Below are 10,705 nucleotides of genomic sequence, written 5' to 3'. Positions count from 1 at the left end.
TATTTCTTAGTGTTAGTCAGTTTGATTAACATTAGTTAATCCAAATATTAATGCTGATTATTTCCTAGTGTTGGGATTAGATGTATGTGTTTAATGATCTTATTTTTTACATAAAAATACTGAGAAAGAAGATACTTCAAAATATCCAAAGTTGTAAATGTTATATTTCCAATTTTCTCTTTTACAGAAGGATAGGTATATTTTGTCTATATAGAACTTGAAGTAATTGTTTTGAAATTGAGGTTTGTAGCTAGGTTTCAAACTCATCAATTACAAAGCAGGTGAATTGACTTGGGTTGGGTGTTCCTGTGAGAATTACTGACTTGAGTACTAATTTAGGGATTTGGAGATTTTAAAATATTAATTTTTGAAGAGGAATTAAAAAGGTGAACCTGTCCGTAGTCTTTGAAGTATAGTTAGCTTCCAATTAATCTGCATGTGTGGGACACCATCCCCTCCTAGGTACGACTTTCTCAGACCTGTTGGAAAATTGCCATTGCTTGGATCCAGTGGAAAAGTTTCCACCCATCTTGTTGGCTTTTAAAGCCACTCTCTCTCCTCTACCCATGCAAATGGATGAAACTGGGCATCATCCGTGTTTCAAACAGAATCCTCCTTGCCATTAGCGAGAATAATAACTAGATGAGTAGAGATTAAGAGAATAAGTTAAAGACATTCTGAGTGACATTAGATTCTAAAATTGGCTATCATATCTGCAATTAAAATGGCACCTTGTTTTTCTCTTTATTATGTTGAAATGAAATTTAAAGTATCTTAATAGCCAAATAAGTTAGCTTGTGGTTATAATCATTTACCTAAAATTAATGGCACACTGATATTAAGTAGTAGCCCAGTACTCGTTTTCATTAGAGAGCTGGGTTTATTATTTTTGTCTTTTTTATTACGTGGGATTTGTTAAGTTTCACAGAGTACTATAGCAACCGTAAACCTGGTAGAAAAAGCAGAGACCTGGAGTTAATGAGGTAGCTTTCAGGAGAGAGAACAGCCTGAGCGCAGACAGTACTTTATGTTGAAATGCAGAGTTTGTGTGAGCTCCCAAAACGAGATATCAAAAGAAAAATGTTCAGGCAGGTAAAGGAGTTGGGAATTGAAAGGGTGGAAAGAGTATCAAGGAAAAGGGAATAATGTAGTTGGAGGCATAGAAATAAGAGAGAGCATAACTGGTAGTGAAGCTGCTTAAAATAAACCATCACCATGGCTACCAGTGAAAATCCTTTAATGCAAAGATGTAGTATGGCAAAGCAGAGGGATTTAGAGATGTACTGAAGGGTTTTATGCAGGGTAGTGAGCTGACCAACTTCCTGTTTTACAAATTACTCATATTACAGTGTGTGGAACAGGTTAGTGAGGGCAAGAGTTGACACAGGAAGACTGGTTAGAAGACTTTTGCAATATTCTAAGTAAGAGATAATGATGACCTTCATTAGGGTGGTGTTGATTGGGGGGGAAATAACTTGGTGGGCTGATGTATTTCAGGGAGAATAGCTCTTAGATTAGATAGGTGGAATAGGGAAGAGGGAGGAATTGACATGGCATTGAGGTTGTTTCTGACTCTCCTATTTCTGGTGTGGCAACAATCAAGATGGTGATTTTTCCTAAAGAGGCTTGGGGTTTTTGCTGTGTTTTCCTCCACATGACTAAATATAGTGTGGTAGGAGAAGAGGAGTTTGGAAACAAAAAATTATTAATTTAGAGAGCACCACTCATCTAGGTTCTGTGGAACCAGGAAGCCAAAGCTGCTACTACCACGGGCTGTTTTTATAGTCTATGTGCATAGCTACAAGAAATTACAAGAAATTCTTTGTTTTATTTGCTACAATAATATTTAATATGTATTACAGTACACAAGTATTATTTCCATCTTTCCCTTTTCTAAAATGCAGTATCTACAGTTAAGTATTATTGAATCTAAAAGGAATCTTGGAAATTATGGTTTTCCTCCACAGTTGAGGAAACTGGTGCTCTGAGAGAAGACCACATGATATCTATGGAGTGACAAGTAGTAAAACTCGGGTCTGCTACTGGCCACTCCATTGCTCTTGCCTCATTACCTGGACAGCTCCACATTGATTAGTACATTCTATTACAGCTAACAAACAAAGCTGAAGAGTTTATTAAAGAAAAATACCAGTATCATAGAGGACAAAAAATAGTTGCATATTCTTTGCTTAACATATTATTTACATAAGATATTTTTGAGGCATACAAAATTCTATTTTAGAAAACCAGGTTTGCAGAAATTCAGTCCTTTCTGTCTGTTGTCATTCCTGTTCTTCCTATTTTCCTTTTTAGTTTGATGAACTGTAAAGAGTTAGACTTAGGGGATCTGAACTTGGGTTTGGCTTTATCTCTAATAAATAGCTGAGCTTGTTTTACCTGTATTTTACCTCTATTGACCTGAGGTTTTTTTTTTTTTTTTTTAATTTTAGAAAATAAGGCTATGAGACCAGATTCCTTTAAAATCTGTTCCTTGATCATTTTATATTTTTCTTTTTCATTTTTTTTTTTTTTTGGAAATGGATTCTCACTCTGTCGCCCAGGCTGGAGTGCAGTGGTGCTATCTTGGTGGCTCACTGCAACCTTTACCTCCTGGGTTCAAGCGATTCTTCTGCCTCAGCCTCTCGAGTAACTGGGATTACCAGCTGCACCACCATGTTGGGCTAATTTTTGTATTTTTAGCAGAGACCGGGTTTCACCGTGTCAGCCAGGCTGGTCTGAAACTCCTGCATCTCAAGCAATCGGCTTCCCAAAGTCCTGGGATTATAGGCTTGTCACCGTACCTGGCCTCATTTTATATTTTTAATCTGTGTTTGTCTTGCCTTTCTTCCTTAAACTGCTTCTCTTTCACCATGGCAAGTAGGGAATCTCTTTAAAAACTTAGGTACAGTAAGTGAGTGGTATCTATTCCAGAATATTGTGTCCTGTTTATAGAGCCTACAGAATAGGACTAGATTTTGGTTTGTTCTGTTATGAACATATCTTCATATTTACTTTTCTTCTTTGAAAATAGGTTTTGAAATTTGAGAGAGAAGACAGACAGGAAGGTATTGTATTCAAGTGGATGCGCGAGGATGTGGTGTGGGTGTAGTGCAGTGATCCTCCAAGTGGAGGAAAGGCAACTCATAATAATTCACTGTTTTGGAGAGAAGATATTAGAGCTTTCATTTATATTTATTTCTAATTTATTTCTTTTTAAAATTCTGCTTTTATATATACAATCGACTCTCCATATTCAGGGGTTCCACAACTACAGATTCAACTGACTGTGGATTGAAAATATTCAGAAAAAATAATGGATTGTTACATGTGTACTGGACATGTACAGACTTTCTTTTCTTATTATTCTCTAAATAATGCAGTATAACAACTATTTATATAGCTTAACATTGTATTAGTATTATAAGTGATCTGGAGATGATTTAAAGTATACAGAAGAATAAGTGTGTAAGTTATATGCAAATACTGCATCATTTTATGTCAGAGACTTGAACATCTGTGGATTTTGTTATCCATGGGGAGTTGTGAAACCAATCTTTCATGGAAACTGAGAGATGACAATATTTCAGTATATGACAAATCAATATGGTAGAACATGAATATTATTTATAAATGAATATATATATGTTGTGGGAATATGCTTAAACATGTTACTGTGACAGAACATAATGGTCAAATAGGTTCAGAAACCACTGGTGAAGAGTTAGCAAAAAAGACGAGTCAAGAGCATCAAGACATTAAGATAAATAAATGTCCTTGCTTTTTTATTTTTCCATACTATTACCACTGGAAATAAAGAGAAAAAAATCTAAAACAATAATAATAGCAAATAGCACTTTGGTAGCAGAATTTCTTGGATTGAGTATCTACCTCTTACAGAGTAGAGGAAACGTATCCACTTGGATAAGTATCTAATTTTAGGATACATTTTACTCTTGTTCATGATTTTGGGGGATTGTTAAGTAACTCATTGAAATTAAGAAAGTCATCTCATATACTGAAATTGATTCATTATAATTCAATTTATTTAAACTTTTCAACTGAATAAGCATTAGGTAATTACATTAGAGTTTTAAAAAAGATTTGGCCAAGAATTTTTAAGTCCTATTTTTTGAGAGGTTTTTTTTTTGCATTTATTTTATTTTTTTCTTTCCTGATTATTTCTCACAGAATAAGACCACAGCTTGCCAAAGAGAAGATTGAAGGATGCCATATTTGTACATCTGTCACACCGGGAGAGCCTCAGGTCTTCCTAGGGAAAGATAAGGCTTTTACTTTTGACTATGTATTTGACATTGACTCCCAGCAAGAGCAGATCTACATTCAATGTATAGAAAAACTAATTGAAGGTTGCTTCGAAGGATACAATGCTACAGTTTTTGCTTATGGACAAGTAAGTGCCATATTATTTTCATAGGAGTTGAAACTTGTCAGAAATGTTAATTCAGTTGCGCTTTCATTTTTGTTTCTGAAGGTTATGTTAAGGTTGAACACTAATCTTTCTCTGTTCTTTTGTTTAGACTGGAGCTGGTAAAACATACACAATGGGGACAGGCTTTGATGTTAACATTGTTGAGGAAGAACAGGGTATTATTTCTCGAGCTGTTAAACATCTTTTTAAGAGTATTGAAGAAAAAAAACACATAGCAATTAAAAATGGGCTTCCTCCTCCAGATTTTAAAGTGAATGCCCAATTCTTAGAGGTAATAATCCAATTTTGGCATTAATTTCTTTTAAAGTTTGTTTTTATAGACCGTAAGTGTTCATGATTTTATACTGTTGGCTTCTAGTACAGTGCTTTGAAGATAGTACTCAATAAATGTTGTTTGAGTAAATTAACATTAGATAATAGAAATAAATTTTCCTTACTTGTAGGAAGTGATGTTTGAGTTTAAGATTATAAACACTTGACCAGTGTCCATAGAATAAAATAACAATTAATATTGCTTATTTAAGAACCCCCCCCTTTTTTTTTGGAGATAGAGTCTCATTCTGTCACCCAGGCTGGGGTGTAATGGCACTATTTCGGCTTACTGCAGCCTCTGCCCCTGGGTTCAAGAGATTCTTGTGCCTCAGCCTCCTGAGTAGCTGGGACTACAGGCGTGCGCCACCACACTCGGCCAAATTTTTGTAATTTTAGTAGAGATGGGGTTTCGCCATGTTGCCCAGGCTGGTCTTGAACTCCTGGCCTCAAGCAATTCACCTGCCTCTACCTCCCAAAGTGCTGGGATTACAGGTGTGAGTACTTATTTTTATCAATAGATAAATGTTAATTACTGTTGTAATTTAGACAGGCTTACGAAGTGGTAGGAACTTAATGACTAAGGCCAAAAGTAGGGGAAGTATGTGAGAAATCATAGGTCTCAGATTGTAGCACTTATCTGGCTGAAGAAATTATTATCCTTGTGTAGGTAGACAGATGTTTTGATATAATGTCCAAAGGTGGTGGTGGCTTTGGATTAATTTAGACTGTCTAGTGTGATAGAAGGAAAGTAACACTAAGAGGACATCTAGGATTTGAGCCAATATTGCACTTTGGTGGACAGTGGCATAATTCTGGGTTCTTGGTGCAAAGAGAATTTAGTCTAAATTACCTGATCCATGAGCTAATCATTTTCATCATTGATGAAACATTTTACTCAGCATTGTGTAGCACAAAATAGAAAAATTAATATCTGTTTTTTTTTTTTCTGCTGGTTTTAATGGACATTCTTATTTAGTAAAAACCAAAGAGAATATAACTGTGTGTTCCCAAGGAAAGTAAATGATGGTAAAAGAAGAAAAGAAACAGTGTTATTCCATCTTCCCTTTCACCCTCTAAAATGATGTTGGGCATTGTAACTTTAAAACATATTGATAGAAAAACAGGTGTGTGTATCCTCTTTTAAGGAGGTATCTGGGTTTCTTCAGCCTCTATTGGTACAGGAACACTAATACTGTTGCTGACCTTGCAAACATGCTAAGTGTTAATTTTTCAACTCGTTAACAAAAGTTTCAGGGCAATAGGAAATATGTTTTTAGCTGAAGTAGTAAAAATTCTTTAAATATTCTGAAGCTTAAGATTTGTCTACATTTGGCACATGTTTCTAGGGTTTGCTTGTATTTGTAAATATTTAATTATCTCTTGCAAAGGATTATTAGATCATTTTAGCTAGTTCTCAACCCATTAGTCATGATTAAGTCACTTACTGTTTTTACTCTTGTAAATAAATCTGGCATTTGCTTGTAATTGTTGTAATAATAGCCTCATTCATTTTTATGTGTTATTTTGAAAAAATATGTGTCACTTTGAAGTACTTTAAAAATCTGTATGAAGGAAAACATTATGTAATATGTTGTTATGACAACTACCCAGACAATTTCTGCTAAAATTAGAGTTCTAATATTTTTTTGATAGCTCTATAATGAAGAGGTCCTTGACTTATTTGATACCACTCGTGATATTGATGCAAAAAATAAAAAATCAAGTATAAGAATTCATGAAGATTCAACTGGAGGAATTTATACTGTGGGCGTTACAACACGTACTGTGAATACAGAATCAGAGGTAATATTTATATTGTAGTTAAAACAGAGCATAGCTGGCTTTGTTTAAATAGTGAGCTTTGCTGATAGTCTGCTTAAGATCAAGATATGAAATTTATATCCTGAAGCATGACATGGAATTAAAATCTTGTCTTTCCTCACATTTTAAAAATCAGAATATTAGTATAAAAATATCAGGGTTATGATAAAGTCAGCATATTTGTCATAGCATCAAAAGAATCTAAGAAAATTTATGAATAGCTTTCATTCACAGCTAGAGAAAGAGGGTTAGACAATTGATGGTGAAGAATGAGACCACAATACTTTTGTACTTTTTGCTTTAACCTATGTAGAACTGTATCATGGCTCCTAGAGGGACATTGTTGAGAAAAATTACAGAAAATAGTTTTAACAGAAGCTAGAGAAGAGCCTGAATAATTCAAGTTATTGCTCAGTTTGTACCAGAGTGTTCTACTGTAACAGTTTTGGAATGGAAGCTGCAAATGTCAGCAAATGGCAAACAATGGAATCTCAGTGTTTTCTTCTATTTAAAAAATAATACACTATTATACTGAGAAGTTCATCTCAAAAAGTGCCTGTAACTAAACTAGTAATGTGAAATTCCACATCTTTTATATCCCTTAACATGGTGGGTTTTAGCCATTACCTCAGACTTTAGATTGTATAGTATCTTGTTTATTGATGAAGTAAAGTCCTTTGTTTCTTCCCCTTTTTCAGATGATGCAGTGTTTGAAGTTGGGTGCTTTATCCCGGACAACTGCCAGTACCCAGATGAATGTTCAGAGCTCTCGTTCACATGCCATTTTTACCATTCATGTGTGTCAAACCAGAGTGTGTCCCCAAATTGATGCTGTGAGTTATCAGTTCTAATTTCTTAAACTTTCAATTTTTATCTCCCCAAAACCACATGAATTCTGTGAGAATATATTTGAGCCAAATTCAGTTAATTTAGTCATTCCTTTTTCTGATTTCCTCTTCTGATCCTAGTTAAGTTGAAGCTGGTCAGCCATGTAAGATTTTGAAATAAAAAATTATATATATGTCTGAAAAACCAAAAAGGATGCTGTGGCCATGTGTTGGATGTCATCACCTGAGACCCTTTGCTTTTGAGGATTATATGCTGTAGTTTTCCCTTCATTAGCATAAGCAAAGCCTCAGTTGATAATAGTTGAGTTCTGAACATCCAGGCTTTTTCTGCCTTTAAATTTCTAATTGCCAGCAGACATTTTTTGAATATATTATTTATTTGGCTTTCTGCCTATTTATTTGGTTGTGCCTATATGTGTATGTGGGATGAGCTCAAGGTAGAGTAGGAGGATATTTAATGTTACATTAATAAAATATATTCAATTATTTTTCTTAATTTCAGGACAGTGCAACTGATAATAAAATTATTTCTGAATCAGCACAGATGAATGAATTTGAAACCCTGACTGCAAAGTTCCATTTTGTTGATCTCGCAGGGTCAGAAAGATTGAAGCGTACTGGAGCTACAGGCGAGAGGGCAAAAGAAGGCATTTCTATCAACTGTGGACTTGTAAGATTAAGGCTTTGTGCTGAGAATATATCAGAGCTTTTCTATTGTCCTTTTGTCTTTTGTAATTTATAATATCCATATGGAAATCCTTCAGACACTGAACTGAGAAATGAAAATTATAGAACAGTTATTAGTAATGCACTGAATCTCTGATCTCCTCACGCTTTTTTCTCTTTTTTATATTACAGATTTTCTTCATGTGTATAAATTTAGTTGTACTAAAATTTGTATGTGCATAAAATTATAGATATACAAATTATTTGAAAAATTCTTTCCACATTTAACAATATATTGTCAAAATCAATTTATTTATTTATTTTTATCTTTTTTTTTTTTAAATAGGGTCTCACTGTGTCACCTACTCGAGTACAGTGGTGCGGTCACGGCTCACTGTAGCCTTGACCTCACGGGCTCAGTTGATCTTCCCACTTCAGTCTCTCTAGTGTGGACCACAGGCCAGCACCACCACACCCAGATCATTTTTGTATTTTTTGTAGAGATGGGGTTTTGCCACATTGCCCAGGCTGGTCTCAAACTTCTGGGCTCATGCGGTTCACTCACCTCAGCCTCCCAAAGGGCTGGGATTACAGGCATGAGCCACTGCGCTTGGCCCAAGATTTAATATTAAGTTATTTCATGGGTGAAGACCTTCAAAGTAGCCTTTTGATAATATTTTATGACAGTCGTTTTACTGACTTTGGAAATTATAATTGTTTTTGGTAATGATTTTTTAAAAGTGATACTTTTTCTAGGTTATATTGAAAATTAACTTTAATACCATGCCACTTGATGGCATTTTGATTGGAAAACTTGTGATTTAGTTAGCATAAAGCTTCATTATATGGAAAGAAATATTTTAGAGCAAAGTTTTGTGCATTAAAATGTTCTTATTATCTTCATTACAAAACTGGAAATTTGTGCCTGCACAAATGTAATGACATCCCTAAATTTCTGTGACGCCAGTAGCATCAGAGTTGTAACTACCCAATGGATTCTTTTTGCCCACTGCCCAGATAGAGCTGATTTATCAAGATGGGGGAATTGCAATAGAGAAAAAGTTTAACGCACACAGAGCCAGCTAAATGGAAGACTGGAGTTTTATTACTCAAATTAGTCTCTCCAAAAATTCAGAGACTGCGGTTTTTAAAGTATAATTTGGTGAATGAGGGGGCTAAGGGAGTGGGGAGTGGAGGTGAAATCATAGGATGTCTCAGTGGGTTCTTCTTGCTGTCTTCTGTTCCTAGGTGGGATTACAGAACTGGTTGAGCTAGATTACCAGTCTGCCTGGTGCCAGCTGGTGCATCAGAATGCAGGGTCTGAAAAAATATCCAAACACCAATCTTAGGTTTTACAATAGTGATCTTATCCATAGGAGCAACTGGGGAGGTTAGGAATCTCGTGGCCTCTGGCTGCATGATTCTTAAATCATAATTTCTAATAATCTTGTGACCAATTTGTTAGTTTTACAAAGGCTTGCTGGTCCCCAGGGAAGAAGAAGGGTTGTTTCAGGAAAAGGTTGTTATCATCTTTTCAAAATTCTTTGAACTATAAACTAAATTCCTCCTTTAGTTAGCCCAGCATAGGAATGAAAAAGGGCAGTTTAGAGATTAAAGGCAAGATGGAGTGGATTAGGTCGGATCTTCCTCACTGTCATGCTTTTCTCACTGATATGAATTTTGCAAAGGCAGTTTCAGAGTGTGTGGTGTCTGCTTTCCTCCCATTAATCACCCCCCAATATTTGCTTCTATATGATTATGACCCTTCTGTGGGGAAATTATCAACCAAGGCTGATTAGAAAGAGCCAGACCTTCCAACTCCAATACTCATCTTGATGGTCCAACCATGTGGATGAATGTTGTGTAAAACGGCATGCCTGGATTCTGGACTTTGTGTATTGTTTTGCGTTTCTTAGGAGATACAATCATGGTGGTATTTACATTTATGTTGTCAGGAAAAGACAAAAACCATTGCTTTGTTTTCCTCTTTAGGCTCTTGAGGCATGTTGAGACATATCTAGTAGAGTCTCAATATTACCATTGCTTATGACAGTAGCCGCTCTGGAAAGGGGGAATGACAACAAAGTGTGATCCTGTTGCCACTCCCTTCATGGTCTGTTTTTCCTAACAAAGTCATGGTTACATATATATTAGTACTATATATAATACCTTATGTGTATATTAGTACTGTAGTACTAAGTACTAATTCTTTGAAATAGAAATAAGATTGACAACTTTAGTTATCCCTAGAACTATCAAAGCATCAGGTTATGTCCCCAGAAAATTGTCCATTCATGTTACAAATTCTTCTCCTCAACTCAATGAAAAATAAAATGTTTAGTTAGTTTAACAGTTAGATGTGAATTTTCATTTTGCAATACAGTTCCCATGGAAAAAGAAAACCTTCTTTAATCACAGCAAAAAAAATCAGTATTATTTCTCTGAACAAGGTATTCCTATGCAAGTATATCTATCCCTAGAAATACAATAAGATGGGCTGGGTGCGGTGGCTCACTCCTATTATCCCAGCACTTTGGGAGGCCAAGGTGGGTGGATCACCTGAGGTCAGGAGTTCGAGACCAGCCTGACCAACATGGGAAAACCCCAT

General features: G+C 35.4%; 1 protein-coding gene across 1 annotated transcript in view; it reads left to right on the top strand.

Annotated features, from left to right (window-relative positions):
• Positions 1-4,191: 4,191 nt before the first annotated feature.
• The window catches only part of KIF21A (kinesin family member 21A), a 79,889-nt gene continuing 73,375 nt past the window's right edge, over positions 4,192-10,705 (top strand). Inside the window, exons 1-5 of the mRNA XM_011927549.1 lie at positions 4,192-4,411; positions 4,539-4,721; positions 6,416-6,565; positions 7,282-7,416; positions 7,934-8,101. Of these exons, the coding sequence (XP_011782939.1) occupies positions 4,563-4,721; positions 6,416-6,565; positions 7,282-7,416; positions 7,934-8,101 (612 nt within the window). The 5' untranslated portion in view covers positions 4,192-4,411; positions 4,539-4,562. The remainder of the gene's footprint in view (positions 4,412-4,538; positions 4,722-6,415; positions 6,566-7,281; positions 7,417-7,933; positions 8,102-10,705) is intronic.

Source organism: Colobus angolensis, unplaced genomic scaffold (assembly GCF_000951035.1).
Source record: "Colobus angolensis palliatus isolate OR3802 unplaced genomic scaffold, Cang.pa_1.0 Scaffold726, whole genome shotgun sequence".
In the NCBI taxonomy this organism is placed as follows: Eukaryota; Metazoa; Chordata; class Mammalia; order Primates; family Cercopithecidae; genus Colobus; species Colobus angolensis.
This window is presented reverse-complemented; position numbering and strand designations above follow the sequence as displayed.